We start from the raw sequence: 21,119 nt of genomic DNA on the forward strand, positions 1-21,119 counted from the left end.
TGTAGGCATTGCCCACAAAGTATTCCTGGTGAGATTTTTACAGGGTAGTTCACCATTGCTTTCCCCAATCCCACAATTTTATCCGGGCTCAGGACCGGCATATGGCTGGGACGTATTCATGACTGTAATCCATGTGTGTTACGGAATCGGTTTGCCTTGTTGTAGGGGACGAAAAACCCGAGTTTCCGGGTGAAAAAAAAAACCCTACTTTCGTATGAGACCGACTAACACACTTTTGGTCGAAAGAGACCAGGTAGGGGTTCCTCACGTCACTGACGGGAATCGAACCCACGCCTTTCTGACCCATGGGCTTCGTCTATACTGCCTGAGCTATGGAGTCTCCGACATTTCTTATGAAATGTGTAAATGCATATTTCGTCTAATATAACAAAACATGGGGAATCTTCTTAGTTATGTTATTTCACAGCATTGTTGAGAAAAATATGAAAATCCGATTTGCAAAAAATAACAGTGTAGAACGGTACTTACAAATCATGCGGAGAACTAAAAAAATTCAAAATTGTCAGATCATTACACTTTTGTTTTAATGCTGCGCTTGCATTAGAGATCATCCATCGTACAGTGGATAGACGGAGAGTAAGAGTTCCGCACTTCATTGGTTCAAGTTCAAATAATGCCAGAAACTAGCAGTGAACACTTTCAGCTGGCAGGCGTATTACAATTGTAACTTACTAGCCTCTTTGGAGGGGGGGGGGGGGGTAATTAGTAGAATTTAAAAGCTGAACCCATGAAATCCATGACCTTGTTATTTAGCCTGTGGTATGAAATATGATGCTTAGATTGGATACATTTCATTAAAATAACCATAAATACAGCTTTTATTACATATAGTTAACATTCATTATATGCAATTAATATATAATGACCTTAATTTAGAATTCATGAAAGCATACAAAAATAACTCGATGTCTGGTCTGTCTGTTTGAAGTGTCTGCCTGTCAGCATATAGGTATAAATGGAAGTGCTAGAGAAACGGTGCGGTTGGAGTAGCCTGCCTAATTACTACAGGTTTATTTAGTTAGTACAGTAAAGTTCAAGCAGCATTGCAGTGCCGTTTTTTTTTTTTTTCTACGAGAGTCACTGACCATTCTTATTACTCGAATCATTAGAGCCTAAATTCGTTAATTCTGATTTTTTTATCTCTTCTTTTTTTAATTTACAGAGATGTTCAGCAGGTCACAGAGTGCATATATTAAGTTTAACAACTTAAAATATGACAGTTTTCTATTAATCAGCGAGTCTCGAAAACTGCAAAATAGCAAAAAACGATAGGAAGACAGAAACAAAGTGGATTTGCGACGAAGAATTGGTAAGTAAGGGGGTGGAAGTCGTTGTCATGCTCGCTGAACCGCTACCGAACAATTCTTGCGCGATGGATAGTAACCATGTCACCTGCTGGATAAAAAGTCAACATTTCAGGATGGCCTTGGTCGGCAACAATGTTCAGATATTCCTTGGAGGACATCCTACCTTTCAGCAATATCAGGGGATCTATTCCGTACCAACAGAACATGACACCCCCTCCAGAACATTGAGTTGAGTTTACAAGGCAAATTAAGCTCATTGCTTCATTGTGCTCCCGCCAAACTCTCTGCCTACTATCGGTACAAAATAGTGTACTGTGAGTCTGTGACCCGTCGGACCACATGACTTTTTTCCACTCTTCTAGTGTCCAGTCACAGTGTTCCTGACACTATTGCTGACGAAATTTCAGGTTCTTCGCAAAAATCAGTGGTTTCCGTATAGGCATGTGACTGGCAATGGCGATTCTCTTCAGTTCCCTGGATCTAGTTCGGTGAGATATGGATCGGGAACAGCCTTCGTTAAATGCGTCGATAAATTGCTGCCAACAGGAAGTTCTGTTTATCTGTCCAAGCCTTCTCAGATGACGACGATCTCATTCCTGGCAAACTGTCTTAGGACCACAATTACGCCTCTTACACAAGCAACGTTAGTTATTTTCCCACTGATTGAACACCTGAGATATCTTACTTTGTGAGAAATCAGTCAGCGCTGCTGTTTTCAAAATCTTAGCTCTAGCCAGATGGGCACCCACAACAAACCCTTTATCGAACTCTGAAAGATCCTTTGTTTTTTCCATGTGATCAACACTGTTGCCTATTACTGACCAGCAGCATTCTTAAATAGTCGTATAGAACAAGTGGTGACGAAGTATTTTGCATATATGCTGTGTAATTGATGTTGGCGTCCATCTGCATAAAGCTTCTAATTATGTGTATCTAGGAAATATCATGCTGAGGGGGAAAAAAAGTTTTTAGAAAAGTGAAAATGTATATAAAAAATGAGGCAATTCATGAAAGCAATTACTGTCTTAGAAAATTAATAAATATTTAATCACATATTGTAACGTGCATAAACTAGAATTACTAAATATGAATGGCCTAGTAGTTCGTATGTCAATTTTTATACCAGGTTGTTTTTTTTTAATCTTGGGTGCTTAATTTCAAATAAATCCGGTTTAGTTTAGATGCTATTTTAGCTTATTTAATAAAAAATCACAGTAGATTCAGGCTATGATTTAATTTTCTTTCATATTATGGACAATTCTCCGTGTTGTGAATGCTTACTCTGTTGATCGTTATTTCTCAGAATGTATGGGGAAGTTTATAGGAAGGGAAAATATTAGTATCGATTCTAAATAGTTCAATAACTGTGCAAAGGTAATAACGATGCAAGTTGCTTTAATGGAACGGTGTTCAATATCGAATGTACTTTCTTTTGTATGCTAAGCAGGTCTTTTTGAGTCAGTAACGATTTGTCCAGAACAATAGTTGTCGAATGAAGCTTATATATATATATATATATATATATATATATATATATATATATATATAATTTTCGAAAAGTTTTCAATATTAATATTCGGTTAAGATACGAAGTTGATTACTTCTTATTGTAAGTTTAATCATGATGTTAATTTACATTTAACTTTTGCACTCAATCAGATGCATTTTATAATATATATACAGTATAACAGGGAAAAAAAAACAGTACTGAATGACTACAACGATATATGTTATATGGAGTAAAGGGGTTTATTAACAAAGAAATATATATTTACACGATGACATGTACGTCCACAACTATCGGTGGAATCTTGGTCGAATAAAGCATTAACGACGGTAGATTACGTGCTCGAAATGGGCACCTTATCCTCCAAGACAGGTTTCGGAGCTCATGCGAAGGTCCCCTGTCATCTTGGAGAACAAGAGTTGGGACATCTGCTGGACATATCGTGTAATTTTATCTCTTAGTTCAAGGTCTGAAGGCAGATCATGGTGGAATACACATTCCTTCAACATACCCCAAACGACGCTATCAAGTGATGTGAGATCAGGAGAACGTTCCGGGGAAGTGTTCTGATAAATACGCTCTAGAATCACGTGATGCGTGACGAGTTCCTCCGTCCTCGTGAAATACCTGTGCCAAATGTAATGTTTTTTGCACGACATATCCTATGCAAATCCTGAGCGGAACCAACACATTCTCGATGTAGCGTTCGCTATTCAGGGTCACGGTTATACCACCCTCTTCAATGAAGTAGGGCCCAATTATGTCATGGTCGGAAACCGCAAACTATGCGGTTACCTTCTCGCCGTGAAGAGGTTTCTCTTGGACAAATTGATTGAGGTCTCGAGAAACCACGAAACCTGTAGGTTTATTTATTTGCATGACCGCTTAGATGGAAATGCACTTCATACGAAAACCGGACATGGAGGAAGGATGGATCTTCATAGACACTGACAAGCATGCATGCACAGTATTCCAGCAGTGCAGTGTATTCGTTGTTGTTAAACACTGACCCACTTGAATGACGTAGGAAGAAACACCTAACTTCCTCGGTATCCCAAGTTTTACCGCTGTTTGCCATTGACTGCGTTTCGGAGACTAACGTTACACTTGCTCCAACAGACGCCCGTGATTCTCATTTGTCTCCCCGAATGCCCTTTGCATTGCGGCAGAACACTTCTGGCACGTCGGAACTTCTCAATTAAGGTAATGATGACCAGGCCCGGCTGGTGGCGTGTGAGAAGTGTGCAATATACACAGGCGCCGCAAAAGAAAAGGCGCCTAAAAGATGTCAAAAATTATGAGATAAGAGTTTAAACGAACAACGAATGGTACATATAATTATGAGTGTACGTCGTCTTCCGTTCGGGCCCCTTCAGATCTTCCCGGAAACGAACAAATAAATTCTGAAATTGTATCCTGGACCCGATTATATCACTGTAATATTTGATTAAAATTTACGAAAATATACCTTGACTTTACCCGTTTCAGTTGCTAAGGGAGAGAGAACATTTTCTAAATTACAATTAATAAAGAACTACCTGCGATCAAGCATGAGTCAAGAAAAACGAAATGGTTTGGCACTAATTTCAATAGAAAATAATATTCCTCAGTCTATCAACATTGATGTACTGCGAGAGGATTTCGCTAAAATGAAAGCCAGAGGTCCCTTTTAGCAAAATTAATGTAAAGAATATTTGAATAAATCTCTTAACTTTATATTACTATTTTATATTATTTTGAAAATTTATATAACTTGAAAAAAATTGTATAAGCATGACTAATCCGTAGGTAACATTATAATACTGTAAATTTTCTTAATTTATATTTATTTCAGAGCAGCCCCGAACTCAGCGTGAATACGAGGACAGTTTTACATTCAAGATGTTCCTGTTCGAATTTATTAATATGTATTCATCTTTAATTTATATAGCCTTCTTCAAAGGAAGGTATGTTGTTCATGTGTGTGTGCGCGTAAGGTTGATATCTTCGAAAGCTATTTTGTATCGAGAATGTGAAGTATTTAAGTAGAAACTATAAATATAATTGTTTTGCTTATGTATAGTATACTGATTTCATATTTTATTATCTACAGTATTTCAGAAAGTTTGTTTGCTTGTCTGTTCGAGAATGCCTCCTGAAAGGTAATACCAGAACTGTAAATTTAGCCAATACTTTTCGCTTATCATGGAGAAAAGTAACAGATTTTTTTTAACCATTAAGTCACATTATATTAAAGAAAAGCATTCGTTTAATCATTAAAAGCACTTTGACATATTTACAGAAACGACCAAATTATTTATTATCATTACTTTCTGATCCGTATTTAAGCTGACCCTAGAGCTGGCACGGCTGGCCGTTCTCCATCCAATGGACCATGGGTTTGAATCTCACAGTGGTCACAAGTGTTTGCGAATATCTTTAGTAGTAAATGAATTTCATACTTGATATTATATACCGAGCACCTTACGGGGAAGGCACCGACTTAGATCCCTCAGGTGACGAAGGATTAAAATGCATCGAAATTATATATATTGCAATAACTCCAATCCGGCTGGATAGAAAGTAATAAAATTTTACATTTCGGATAAACAGAAAATGTCCACTGGACATTTTGTGATTATTACTATCAGTGAAATTACAGTAATAACTCCGTACTGCTGAATGGAAATTAATAAAATTTTATGTTCAGGATCTCTTTCAAAATCTGAGTCGTTTAAATTTTGGTATCGATCGGACCATTTGTAGTAGAAAAATTGGGGAGAAATTCTGGCAATGAACGGTTGCATGCAAATATATTTTAATCAAAAAGCATTAAAAAACTTCCGTTGTTTTAAACAGAAATCTAACCTAGACTGTTTACTCATATCGGTAAAATACATTAATAAATAATTACAGTCAAATAAACGCCTTCACAGCGCCGTAATAACTAGTGCCACGCCACCTAGAAAGATAAAGGCCTCTGACATACAGAGTTTAGCCAGATGGTATTTTCCTCTTTCACGAAAGTTTTTTTTTTTTAATTAATTAGGAAACTATATTTAAGTTACAAATGTCTGTATGCTCTGGAGAACTTTTAAAAGTTTTTGCGGAACTTTAGGGCACAGCAGAACAGAGTACTTTAAGAAACACTAGTCTAGAATATAAAGCCAAGTAAGGAAATTATCATATACGGTTATAGCAAGTAAAGAAATAGTTTCTTCCAATAGTTTTAGTAAGCGCCAATAACCTTCCAAGCACCCTTGGATTTCCTAACCTTATTCCAGGATAGGGTGATTAGCACTATGCCTATGGTATAAATTGTATGCAAACAGAGTGCTCCTGGCCAGTTTGTCAGTTTTGCAGAGGGGAAAAATCCGAGTTTCCGGAATCAAAAACCTTGCTACTTTCGTATGAGGCTGCACTAAACATATTTCTTTCCAATTTTTGCCATTAACATTTGTTATAATTACCATACGTTTATACGCATAACTGTAGGATATAAGATGCTGACTGTTCATTAAAATTAAATGGTGTATTTTAAACTCATATCAGATGCGTTTAAGTATATTTGAATATATTCGATCAGGTTTATTTAATAATGTTAATCAAATTTAATTGTGCATTTAGCAATATTGGTTTAATCAAAATTGCTGTTAAATTTCAGTAAGATAATTAAGTAGAATAACCCCAAAACTACTACGGTGTGCATGAATCTGAAGAAACTACTAAGTAAATTATAATGGATTTGCTTAGATGAAACTGTATAATACTAAACTGTCTCGTGAATAGAATTACTTACTTATTATATGTGAAATCTATGCAGAATAGTTGTATAGTATGATATATAATTATAATTTATACGATTAATTTAATAGTAAATTACACCGAAGAAAAAAAAAAGTTAAAACTCATAGTACTACAATACTGTTGATCACCAAAGGTTAAACAGAGAAGCTCTTGAATGCAGAGAAAACTAGCCATTTATATTTTATTTCATTTACACCAGTGAATTTGTTCAATAAACATATTGAACAAAAAGTGCGCGATAGAGTTAGAAAATTCGAGAACCATGCTGTACAGAACAAACAATTTCAGACCTTCAATAAACAGGATAGTGATTTCACGTCGAGTGGTGAAAGTCAGGTCATCTACCATCTGAACACAAAAGTAGATTTGTTCTACTTTTGTGTTCAGATGGAGGTGAGAATTTGCAGGTGCAAATTTCAGGAAAGAAAATCAAAATGTTCTGAGAGGTATGCTTGGTTAGGCAGTGAACCGAATCATTCACACTACCTTATCTTGAACAAGTCTGTCATAGAGATCTCCTTAGTATGCTTTCATCCTATATTAGTCCTTTTACAATGAATTCCTTTAACAGTTTACCATCTCAGAGTACATCAATGTTCTCTTCTTTTGTCTATACTTTCCTTTATACGCAAGTGACTATCACTTACGGACTGCAAATCCCAACCATAGATTTGTTGACAATTCCCTTTGACCTCTCTCTCTCTCTCTCTCTCTCTCTCTCTCACACACACACACACACACACACACACACACACACACACACACACACACACACACACACACACACACACACAAACGAAAATATTACATTTGTGTGTATGTAAATATGTAAATATGAATACTGATACAAAAATATAAATATAAATGTTAATCAGTACCTGGAAGCTACATGTAATATATGCATTATATGCAATGGGGCATGTAGGAATAAATTACCTAATGGTAGGGTTACTATTGGGAGGAATGCGCAAAACACACACATACGTTCGATACTTTCTATCTGTGTTTATTAAGGTGAATAACCTTATATTCTACCACGAATCATTATTTTCCCCTACTAGCCACATATCGAATGAGGCTTATTTCATTCAATTTTCTTATTCAGCTAACTTCTTTTTAGATACAGGTTCCATAACATTTTATCTAACTCATGCTTTAAAGTTTTATTCATCGATTTATACTCCTGCGATTAAAGCAGACCTGTATAGCCCTATGGAAATGGCGTTTGCACCCAATGCACTCACAGTCTTTCAGACAATAATATACAGTGTTAGAGTTATCAGATGTCTCATGAAGTATCTGAGCTTGAAGAAGTAGTGTTGGTGAATGCTAATAAAATCAGAAAGAAAAAAAAGACACAAAAAGTTTTAAAAAATGTAAATACTTCCTATTACAGTTTGATGTTGGGAGCTTAAAACAAACTCTATGTTTTAAGCTCCTTCCTAGTCAACTAACAAACAAAACACTTTTCGGGCTATAATTAATTCCATTTATTTATCTATATTTTCGTTTCTTATTTAGATTTTTCGGTCACCCTGGGGATACTATAACACTATTTGGTTACAGACAAGATCAGGTAGGATAATTATTATATTTTGTTTCAACAGAAATCATTATGTAATTGACTATATTATTAAGTATTATTTATTAGTAATTATTTATTAATTATTATGTTAACAAAAAAGCGCATATATAAAGTATTACATTATGTCATTTCACCCTCAAAAAGTTTACCTTAAGTGCGCTTAGGGTTAGATTGGTTCTCAACAGGGAAGTTTGGTCAGTTACATTGATTGAAGAAGCATTAAAATAAATAAAATTATGGGTAAACAAATATGCTTTAAGAATATTTTACACGTTTCTTTTTTTTTTATTTGTTTCTATTTTTTGTTTTGTTTACAGTTTATCTATACATGAAACAATAGTTAAAATAAAAATAGTACAGCAAATTATATACTGTGTAATATTTTTTATTTTTTGTATTTATGGTATAGCAATAATTGAATTCGTTTAATAAATCACATTTGAAAGCAGAGCGTTCGAAAATAATGTTTGTATGAAAGGAGAGTTGATCCCAACAGAGTTTGAGAATCAATAAGAAACCCTGTCTTAAATGGCAAATGAAATTTATAAAACCATTTCAGGCCTCCAGTAAGCGGGGTGAGAATCTCATACTAAGAGACGAAACTGGTCTACTATCTCAAAACTTGTATGCCACAGTACGATTCCAACTGACAATCTACTGAATGGATGACGCTATTCGCTGGCCAGGCCTGCATAATGCATATTCTGTTAATTTGTGTAAGAACTCTACAGCAGAATATTTCAGATGTTGTTTCAAATATTTAAAAGTAGAAAATGTCTTGTAATGAACTAGGAATAGACAGTGCTCACTCCAGAACACTGATTAATAAATCTGGAGTTGTATATGCACTTTCAAGATATATCTAACTTGATAACGTCTATAAATCACATTATCCATAATTATCTCTTACAGATATCTATAATAACAAAAACCCGAATTTGTATCTGTTAACTGCTCCAACATAATATAGCACTAAGGACTATTTCGTAAATAAAATGGTTCTAGTGGAAACAGAAAGTCTCCAAAAGTTCATTCGGAAGACAAATGTCTTTGGTTAGAAGGACCCGGGTTTGAATTTTGTGTGGCAAGTTAAAGGTTTTTAACTGCATGCCAGTTAATCGGTCTCAAATGGAGTGAAAGGATTCCTTCTTTCCGCAAATCAGATAACTCGGCTGAACAACACTTAATTGATACACCTGATACAATCGCTTAATGGCCTAAGCTATCCAGTATAATTCCGAATGACAACAAAAACAACATCTAAGTGAAGAAATGGGGGAAAATACTTAAAACCAAAACAGTGCATTACTCCAGACATCTGGTATCTTTTTATTTTCCAAGACCTTCATTCAGCAAATTTTGCCTCCTTCCTGAATATTTATTTTCTGTATTTCCTTTAGTGTTTTCCAATAATGAAATATTTTTTAAATTCCTCTTACCATTTGCTGTTCTCTAATAATAGGATACTTTTAAGTGACGTCTAGCCATGAGAGGTTGCAACTGTCAATTCGTAGTACATTTACTGTAGTTTCGATAATCCAGAAGTCCTACTTATTAGAAACTAAACACTGAAGAATTTTTTCAAGCCAGTTTTCAACCTGTTGGATTGAAAGCCGCTATCCAATTCGGTAACTCAATATACCCTGCAAGCAAAGTTTGTGGTAGCCTGAAAAATAGCAAATCTAAATAACGTGTTTACTATCATTTTATGTTAAAAAAAGTTATATGTATGATATACATACAAAGAATATAAATAACTGTAATGATGATTATAATAATTTGAAGAACAGCAGAGGAAGGATAAACTAAAATAAAGTGGGGGGGGGGGGGCGGAGGAGTGGCAAACGAATAAAAGAATTACCGCATGGAGATATAATTGGTTATGCCGAAACAAAGAAGACAAAAACAGGTTCAATTTTTATAACTAATAACTACAAGATGTCACATTCATGCAATAGCGATTAGAGAAAGGAAGGAGCAGTAATAGCATTCAACATTAAACATGAAGACAATCTTCACGAATGGTAGGCAGTTTCAAGAAGATTCCTATGAGCAAACATCAAAATGGGAAATTGGAGAGTTAAACTTATTTGTGTAGAAATGTTTTCAGAAAATTTGGAGAAAATTTCCAAGCTAATAATAATAATTAGGGCCTACTGGATTTCTCTTCAGGAGATGGGCAGGTCATTACTAATACCATATTCCAACATAAAGATGTACATTTCAAGTAGAGAGAGAGATAGGACACGAGAAATACTAAAGATCTTATTGAGCATTTTATTATTGATAATGATTTCTTCACACTAGTTCAGGACAATAGATTATATGGTGGATTTGAAATAGGAAGCGATCGCCATTTAGTTTTAAATAGGATAAAAATTAATATCATATTGAAAAAGAAAAATATCTACAAAAGTTTGTAAAAAAAGAATCAAAGTCGAGAATCACTCAGAGGTGAACTATAAACTCAAATATTCAAAGATTATTTTAAAAAAATGGCAAAGTTTGAAAACAAGAATGAAACCTTGTTAACTCAATGGCAAACCGAACAAAACATTGAACGATTGACTGAAACACCAGAGAGGCATGTGGTGGAGCTGTTTGAAAGGAGAGAAAAATTAGAAACCTATGGTGGACTCAAGAAGTTAAAGAAGCAAACCTGAAAAAAAAAAGGGGGGGCGGGACGTATCGAAAGTTGCTGGCAAGTTAGCATGTGCCCTTAGAAAAACGTAAGAAAGCAGGGCAAGGCAGTGTGTAAAAGAAACTAAACAAACGTCAGGAGAAGAATAAGAGTATAGAAAATAAATATTCAGGAAGGAGGCAAAAAAATTTGCTGAATGAAGGTCATGGAAATTAAAAAGAAACCTGATGTCTGGAGTAATTACCTTTTTAAATGAAAGAATTATTATTATACACTCAGGCAATGCATTCCACTCATCAACCACCCTCCATGCAAAGAACCTGCTTCTCACTCCTTTGCTCACACCCTCCTTATACAGTTTCCAGCAATGGCCTCTTGTTCTACTTCCCTCTCCAATTCTATGAAAATCTCTTTTATATCTACCTGATAACAACCCCTGACAACTTTATATGTCTCAATCATATCCCCCCCCCTCTTCCTCCTATTCACGAGGCTCTGCAATTTACATTCCCTCAATCTGTCCTCGTGCTCCACATTCCAAAGACCACTGACTTCCTTTGTGAATCTTCTCTGTACCCCTTTCCAACATATCCTCGTCACCATGAAAACCCGGCGACCAAATCTGTGCACAATAATCCATATGAGGCCTGATCAAGGCCTTATACAATGGAATCATAACCTCTCTATTTCTGCATGGAGATAGAAAAAGCCATCCGAAACTTGAAATGTAGAAAAGCAGCTGAAGCACATAATATTCAAATTGTACTTTTTTAAAAAAAATTACGTGACTCCCACCCACGAAAGGTTTTTTAAAACCTACATTACAGTCGTACTTTATATATATACTTTATATATATCTCTGACTAAAAACTCGAGAGCTATAACAAAATGAGATTTATTTGAAAAACGCAACATGTTTCGTCGAGATTGACTTCATCAGGCGTTACGAACATAGAAAGATATTAAAAGCCACTGAAAATAACATTGAGACACTCTAAAGCTATACAATTATAAAGTTATAATATTCGACTGTGAATTATAGTTATTATGAACTTGAGTTATAGTCCGTGTTAAAGTTCTATTGTTGTACACTTGCGTGTGTGGAACCACGCGATCTCCAGTATCTGATAGTAGAGCTGAAAGAGTCAGGCAAATTATAGCTGAGATTATTGTTCATATGAAGAGGGTCCAAAGTGATTTCTTTTGACTCTACAATGCGGCGTTCATCATGGCAAATGTATAGGCTTGAAGTTGTTGTCCAATTTACTTCATGTTGGCGGCTTTCGTTGTTCGTATTTATTGAAAACAGGACATGGCCTGATAGAGCAGTAGCTCTGGTTCTCTTGTAAGCAATGTCTCTCTAGTGTTCCTCGAGACGTAGGAGGATAGATTTCTCCGTTTGGCCATAGCAAGGTTTTCCGCACTCACATGTGACTTTGTATATTACCTGGGAATTGCAGAAGGTTGTAAGATTGTTTATAGTTGTTAGTTCCATCTGTTTCCTAGATGTTAAACTCAACAAGACGCCTGAATCAATAAAAGTCTCTATATTTAGAAAGCCAACACACACGGACAGATATTTGCCTGCGTCCTCACATCACCATCCAGCGCAAAAGTTGGGTATTATATCAACTCTTGCGAATCGTGCAAGATCTGTATTGTCAGATGAAGAACTAAAAAAAGAACTACAACATCTTAAATGGACCTTTAAAAACAATCGCTACTCTTTAAAAAGTATTAACAACCAATTATCCCACCGTCAACGTAGCAACGTAGAGACACAGGACGACTCCAAAGGTCATATCTCCTTGCCATATATCAGCACACTATCCAAAAAGCTGAGTAGAATCCTAAAGAAGTTTAACATACAAACGTGCTTCTCGACTCTGCCAAAAATAAGATCACGTTTCAACAACTATAAACAATCTCACTACCTTTTACAATTCCCAGGTGTATACAAAGTCACATATGAGTGCGGAAAACCTTACTATGGCCAAACTGAGAAATCTATCCTCCTACGTCTCGAGGAACACCAGAGAGAGACATTGCTTACAAGAGAACCAGAGCTACTGCTCTATCAGGCCATGTCCTGTTTTCAATAAATACGAACAACGAAAGCCGCCAACATGAAGTAAATTGGACAACAACTTCAAACCTACACATTTGCCATGATGAGGTAGAACGCCGCATTGTAGAGTCAAAAGAAATCACCTTGGACCCTCTTCATATGAACAATAATCTCAGCTATAATTTGCCTGACTCTTTCAGCTCTACTATCAGATACTGGAGATCGCGTGGTTCCACACACGCACAAGTGTACAACAATAGAACTTTTACACGGACTATAGCTCAAGTTCATAATAACTGTAATTCACAGTCGAATATTATAACTTTATAATTGTATAGCTTTAGAGTGTCTCAATGTTATTTTCAGCGTCTTTTAATATCTTTCTATGTTCGTAACGCCTGATGAAGTCAATCTCGACGAAACATGTTGCGTTTTTCAAATAAATCTCATTTTGTTATAACTCTCGGGTTTTTAGTCAGTTTATATTAAAAATGAACATATCCCAACCCCGAGTAAATAGTAGTAGTCATATATATATATATATATATATTTTTTTTTTAAAAGAATTGAATGACATAAACCGAGTAAAGGAAAAAGGTTTAATGGTATCACACGACTAGTTTCGACTTTTTACAGCCTTACAAACTAGTCGTGTGATACCATTAAACCTTTTTCCTTTACGCTCGGTTTATGTCATTCAATTCTTTAAAAAAATATGTTTAACAACCAAATAAATCAACTTCAGTACACACACACACACACACACACACACACACACACACACACACACACACACACACACACACACACACACACACACACACACACACACACACACAGTGGTGTGGTCGGCGATAGAGGGCGTTGGTGTAGTTGTGGTCAGTTGGTGATTGATTGAGACGGATTTTTGTTGTAGAGCAGGTGCCCTCCCTCGATGAGTCCTGGGACTCCTTGGAGGTGTCAAATAATAATAATCTTCATTTATTTTTTACATAGCTCGGAAATTCCGCTCTAGAGACCAAACATGGAACTTTCTCAAACCATTTCAGGCCTCCAGTTAGCATCGAGAAAAGCTATTTCAAAAAGCTACAATTATATAATGTAAACGGGACATCATACACAGATAGAGTACAGAAAGATGGCCTAATGTGAAATCAGAAGTTAGGAAAGTGTGCGCATTACTTCACTCATTCATCATCTATATGTATCGTATTATGAAAGAAAGTAGCATTAAACCTGATACCAAACTTGGAGATGTTAATCTCTAAGTTTGATATCAAGTTTAATGCCACTTTCCTTCAGTTTAAAATTTTTATTCATGGTCTGTATAGAGTTGCAAGTTCTGATAACAGAATCGATAATTCTTTACTTTGTGAAGATGATATTATATTCTTAAATAAATCTTGTACAAGTTGTTAGGATTTCTTAACCAAAATGAATAACTACTGTAATATGTTTGACATTATAAGCAGAAATAAAAATATAAAAACTACGAAAATAATTATGAATACAGAAAATATCAAATGCATTTTCATGGAAAACTTATAAAATAGGTACATATTTCTGTTGTTTTCATGAAGAATGAAAATAAAATGTGTAAATAAGAAAAGTTGGTATGATGAAATCAAGTGAATAAATTTATCTGGAATAAGAAAGCAACTGATGAAAACATTGAACTAAAAGACAGTAGTATTCAAACAATTTTCAATTTATGGATCCAATCGCTTGGTTATAACAATTTGACTGAAGACTAGAGACCACAGATATGAAACTTCTGAGAAAAATTAATGGAATGCTTAGGTGGAATCACCTACAGAATCATATTAAAAATGAAGATATTAGGAAGACATATGACACCATGAACATTCGGGAGTGTATGTGCAGACTAATCTAAGGTGGTACTGGTCACTTAAACAGAATGGGAGAGGAAAGGTTAGTGAAGCAGATGTTTGATGCCAGGATGCAGGAGAAAATCTCCAGAAAATGACAAAGGTCTTGGTGGAGTAGTACAGTTCGATATATCTTAGAAGACTGAAATATGAATCATACTGAAGTCCTGAAAAATATCAGACTAATTTGGACGAAAATTGTCGACAGACAGTTAGTAATAATACAACCATAATCGTGTAGTATCATCATAGCAGCTATACACTCCTTAAGGATACTTATCGGGAATTTAGTTATGATGAAGAGGAGGAATAGCAGTGGCTTTTACCTCGGGACATGAAGCCCAGGTATCAATTTAGTTCAATATTATAGGAAGAGAGATAAAGAAAACTGTGATTTACTCTGGATTAGTTCACTCTCCTAAGTGATAAAATTAAGTTACGCAAAGTATGGTTATTTAGAAAGCAGTTCAGAGGAAGAGTGGAAGGAACAGATAAAGAGAGAGAGGAGAATATATATGGTAAGAAGTTAGTTAAGTTGGGGAAATGGTGAGGAATACATCCCTTCACTCTGTTATACCTGGGCTCCCTCCTCGCATCTTTCCAATTTTTATAACTAAACAGTGTCTCTTGCCAATTACAAAAACTAACCGAAACACGTAGCATTTTCTTCCTTTATATCGAGGTTTGCAATGCTATAGACCGAAAGAAAGCAATCTTCCCAACCAACCAGAACTCCTAATCCTAGATTATATCCTCCTATCATATAACTCTCTCTCTCTCTCTCTCTCTCTCTCTATTCCTCCGACTAATCTAATTATCCTTTTAGGATAATCCTCCGATTCCGATTATCCTAAAATGACTGCAGTTAAAACGTTCTTTCATTCAAAATTCACCGCTAATGGCTTTACACAAAGAATCCTCCTTTTAACATCTAAGAAAAACGAGCTTGCGATCTAAGGAAAATGAATTAAATTAATGAACGAACTCAGCGAACGTGACATAACTGAATGGGTAAAGTGGATAAAGTGTGAACTATTCCAGAAATGAACTAGATGAATTACTTCAGATCGATTCTTTTCAGCAACCTGTTATGCGTGAGTTAATGAAAGAAAATCCCCCAAACGAAACGATTTCGAACGCTATACTAACACAGACAATAATACATCTATCGTTTCCTGCCTGTATAAAGACATCCATTGCCATTATTAGGTATCTGACAAATATTATATTAAATTTTATTTATTTATTTATTTTTACGTTTTCCTCTAGTGTATCGGATAGACAATGCTTTAGTGTGGTTCTTTGTTTACTAATTTATCACGAATACCTTAGCATTCATGAAATTATGGCTTTGTGTGGCATTGTAAAAAATAAAAAAGTGAATCAATGAACTAAAAAAAAAAAACTCTTCCCCAAAAATGAGTGAAAAATCTCACTTAACATTTCTGACGAAAGCTCTGTGTGTGTGTGTGTGTGCGCGTGCGTGCTCATTAATATCAAGACTATTCACAATAAAATCTCAATAAAACAATTAACGAAATATCTATGCAAAAATCGTAGCCCTTATTATAATATATATATCATGGATCAATTGCCGTGATGACTACATACTTAAAAAAAAAAAAGTGATGGGCTTGAATAAGCGAAGCAATAATAAAAGAAAAGTAGGCACGCATAACCACTGAACATGAAACAAACATCAACCCCTAGATTGAAAGAATAAGATTAGTCGTAGGACAGCTACTGTTACCCAAGAAGCAATCTTGCTGCGAATACGTGGGAGATGCAAGACAGGAAATCGATAACACGAGTACACTAGAAATAGAGTATACGAGACGGCAGTAATCTTGCTGGAAACTAGAATTGTCCAGCTGCTAATAAATTTGCTGCAGTGAACCTCAAAAAGAAAAGAAAAGAAATCATTTCAAACATCACGCTTATAGTACATGCACTTCCTAATAATTTCAAATGAAATACTTCTTCACCCCCCCCTCCTCATGATTACTTCTTTTAGTCTACAAATTCGCTGTTATTTATGAGAATGAGAATCCGATAATACAAAAGACGCCGTCTCTTCCAAAACAGTAATGTCTGAAAGGAATGCTAACCTTCTCTCTTTCTAACGTCAAAATCCCCCCCCCCCTACACACACACACACAAAATAAATAAATAAATAAAATATTTTATATCTAAAACTATTTTCTATAAAATGTAACAAACTTACTTGGCACTTCTCATATATGTAATTTAGAGAAGATTTTTTTAAATAAATAGTAAAACGAATGACTTTTTATATTATTTTTTCTTACTTCATTTCTCACCGTCGGAGACAAACAGATTTCACGTTTTTCTCAATCAAATAAGACGTCTGGTCAATAGTGCAGAATTTTATAATAAAATATCAAGTACTCTGGCATTTGGCTCTCTATGTCTGATTTTACATTTCACTTTATGATTAAATGTAAAACTGAATAATACGCAGTTTCCAATTGCTTACTCTAGAAAATGAAGCAATCTCAAGTCAAATGACTAATTAATTTCTGAACACATTTGCGTACTTCTGCTTCGCTTTTGCCAAGGCTGCTAACGATGTAATATCTATTTAATAGCTTTCTTTTGATTGCCTAAATTGTTTTCCTAAACTTCGCCTTTTTCTGTCTTAAATGTTTGATATATATTTTTCTGAATCTGTATTCTAATATATACGATCATTTTAATCTCCAACGTAATGTGCAAACTGAAGCTCTCTCGTTTTCATTCATGTTTGCGCACTTCTCTCTCTCTCTCTCGTATCACAAGAAGAAAAAGAAAGAAAAAATGGAGTAGGGAAAACCGAAATCTCATGGCCAATGGATTTTGTGATTTTCTGTGGGTGAATTAAGAACTACATGGAGTTAAATTTTGACGTTCGAAATTCTAGAGGAAACCAGAATGGCCTTGTAAAGTTTGGCTGGAGATTCAGAAATGCAAAACTGTAGCATATCAGACAAAGAAACATTAACAACGCGCGCGCACGAACACACACACACACACACACACACACACACACACACACACACACACACACACACACACACACACACACACACACACACACACACACACACACACACAAATCCTAACAAAAATTGTGGGACTTCTCTTCCTTCCAAATGCAGGACTTATATGATTAATACATGAAGATTATGTTTATAATAAATGATATCAGCGTTTCATTCAAACGTCATTTCGATCTTGTATGCCAAACGGGAAAAGTTAACAGAGTTTCAGAGGAGAATAATACTTAGAGACAATTTCCCATTTGATTAGACAAGCCTAAAATATTGACTAAGAGGCGCTGACTTTCCTTCGGGAAGGTTGGTAATATCATCTCATCTCCAGAGCCTAGAGAATCTGTGGATGAAGATGCGAGCAACTACAAATAATCTCGAATGTACTAGAGCACGTCGGTAGATAGATTTTTTTTATTGAAAGATAACAATTTCATGTACAAAGATCACTCGGAATTAATTAAAATGGATTTCTCTGCACGAGAAGTCAGGTTTGAATCACTGTTTACATGATTAAAGATCATCATTCTTTTTCCCCTTGGGGTAGGATGATATTGCTGTTAGTTTGAAAAGTTGATGATGATACTGCCGCTCTGTTCAGTCAGGAATTGATTCCTTTGGTTCCAGTGTTGATGGAACAGATCACGGGTGTTGTTCCCCTTGTGGTGGTGTTCATGGAGCAGACGGCTTCTCACCTTTTGCATGAAGACTCTAAGCAGGTAGTCTGCTGCCTCTCTCGGTGAAGGTGTGTGCTATCTGTTCTTGTGTATTGAAGGATAACGTTGGTAGTTTCATATTAGATCCTTTCTTGGCTGTTCATGTATAAGGTTGAGGTATTCTTTTTCAGAATGCAGATGACTGTAGGTACGGCCTGTAGCCCCCCCCCCGAGAAGAACGGATCAGTTGGTTGTTAACGGAACACTCTAGACAGACATGCCAGACTGTTCCGGTTCGGTAGCAGAAGGGAAACGTTTCTTCCAAATTCCGGTTAAATTTGTATAGTTTAGTAGAGATGGAAAGGGGAGTTGAGCCACATTCGCCATTGTATGTCTGCATCGGGCTTAGCGGCTCTGCTCCGGTAAGGTGGATCCCACTTAATAGATGCATACTAAGATGACAACAGATTCTCTGATGGACATATGTGCTTTGTCTGTCCCACTAGGATTGCATATAATTTGTTAATTTTAGACGAATTGAGTGCCACCATAGTTGTATCGGTTTGCAATATACAGTATATGTAGGTATCAAGTTTTCTGCAGTTTGCTGTTGAAGACCTTCTTCGGATATTATTTCTGGCATAGCTGTTTGAAGCGCATTTCTCATGCATGCTTGTCTGTGATAGGATTTCTTATCATTTTGTTGTAGAAGAGAGGTTCCTTCAGTATTTCAGGAAGTGATGTTGTTTTTTTACCATGTGTTGCAGATCTAAGTTTACGACCTTCTAAGGAAATCTTTGTAAAGTGGTCAGCTGCATTGGCACATGAACTGCTGTTATCCTTAGAATAATATAAAGGGAGGGACCTCTGGTTAAAAAATGGAAAATTAATTATGTAGTTTGTTTAGTGCTTTTCATGAAGTTGAATCCTGAGGAAAAACAGATTAAAAAATCTTGTTATCTTGTAGTGAACTGGAACCAATGCCCGCCCTCCCTTCTGAAGAGGTAGAGAGCTTACTGTATGAAAACCAGTTGGTTTTGTTCCATACGAATCGATATACACTGCTTCGAAATAAATCAATGGACATCCCATGGGCAAGGCGAATCGTACTATGTAACGAGTCACGTGCTTGTAGCCGGTATAAATTGGAGGATTGTGATGCCCCAAGTCCGGGTGAAATGGCTTCGAAAAGGGAACTGATGGATTTTGAAAGAGACGTTGTGAGCATTGCGACCATTTGAAAGAGGTGTAGTGGGCATTGTGAGGCATTGCAGGCTCATCTGTTCGGCAAATTGTTGACAAATTGGGTCATCCCAGGTCAACAATCAGTTATACTACACTGAGATGGAAGCGCAGGGGAGTCAACTGCAAGAGACAGTGGACGACCGCGGGTTCACATTAGAGAACCGAGGGGCGCTACGAAGGATAATATAAAAAAAAAAAAAAACCGCCATTCGTCGGCTGACATGTTGAACGCGGAGTTCCAAACATCGCTGCAGCACGAATCTGCACAAAAACATTTAGAACCGAAGGTCACAACATGAGTTTCCATGGCAGGACCGCAATATGCAAACCGTACAACATGCATTGTCGTCTTCAGTGGTGCAAAGAGTATGTACAGTGAGACATGGAAGCATGGAAAGCTGTGTGAAGCGACAAATCACGCAAAACCATCTATCGAGCAAATGGATGGGTGTGGCGGATGCCCGGTGAACGCCTCTTACCAGAGTGCGTAATCCCAATTATGAAATTCAGAAATGGTGATGTGGTCCTGTTTTATTATTTTTTTTTCTTGTTTGCCCTTGAACCCCTGTTTGTGGTGTCACGAACACTGAATTCCGAGAGGTATCTGAATATTCTGGACAATGTAATGCTTCCTACTTTGTGACGACAAAGTAAGGATTGACTATTGTCTCTATCAGCAAGACAATGCACCTATCATGTCTCTATCAGCAAGACGTCACCACACCTGACTGGCCTCCACCGGTCCTGATCTTAACTCTATTGGACATCTGTGGGATGAACTGGAGCGTCGAGTGAGGTCAAGGAACGTCCTCCCCACAACAGTCCAGGACCTCATTACATGCCTACAGGAAGAATGGTCCAAAATTCCCATTGCTCGCTATCGTACGTTTGTGGAAAGTATACCCATTACGATTACTGTATTCATCCCAGCGAAAGGAGGTCCTATATCTTATCAAGGTGGGTGCCATGGCTATTTGTTCCTCACACTATTGTGTCCGTTGACTTCTTTCTAAGCAGTGTATTTCTGACTGTATTTTTTGAAGAATTTTTCTGGGGAGTTTGAATCTTTCGAGTATGCCAAAGCACACTGGAAGCTATCTGCTTGATTATTATTACTCTCCCTCGAATAGATACGGTGGATCGTACTTCTGCCCATTTTCCTACTATTTGTTTAAAATGTTCATTAGTGTTCTCCAGCTTTTGCTAGCATAGGAATGTGTTTCTAAGTTGGCTTCCAAGGTGTTTGTTTCCCCTCATAGGACATGTGGCCAGTCAGGAGAGTTGGTTCTACCTTTCCAATTGCCACATCATGGTTTTGTGAGGGTTTAGTTTTGTGCCTCAGCCCCCCCCCCGTACAGTTGATA

General features: G+C 36.4%; 2 protein-coding genes across 9 annotated transcripts in view; one reads left to right on the plus strand and one right to left on the minus strand.

Moving 5' to 3' along the window:
• LOC150104068 (USP6 N-terminal-like protein) overlaps positions 1-21,119 on the minus strand; it is a 615,889-nt gene that overhangs the window by 585,280 nt on the left and 9,490 nt on the right. The window lies entirely within an intron of this gene.
• The window catches only part of LOC150104069 (anoctamin-4), a 201,312-nt gene that overhangs the window by 134,004 nt on the left and 46,189 nt on the right, over positions 1-21,119 (plus strand). The window contains exons 18-19 of the mRNA XM_090396392.1: positions 4,670-4,781; positions 8,143-8,197. Of these exons, the coding sequence (XP_090252518.1) occupies positions 4,670-4,781; positions 8,143-8,197 (167 nt within the window). The remainder of the gene's footprint in view (positions 1-4,669; positions 4,782-8,142; positions 8,198-21,119) is intronic.

This window comes from Typopeltis vanoorti, chromosome 8 (genome assembly GCF_054136105.1).
Source record: "Typopeltis vanoorti isolate ZY-2024b chromosome 8, IOZ_Tvanoo_1.0, whole genome shotgun sequence".
Classification (NCBI taxonomy): domain Eukaryota; kingdom Metazoa; phylum Arthropoda; class Arachnida; order Uropygi; family Thelyphonidae; genus Typopeltis; species Typopeltis vanoorti.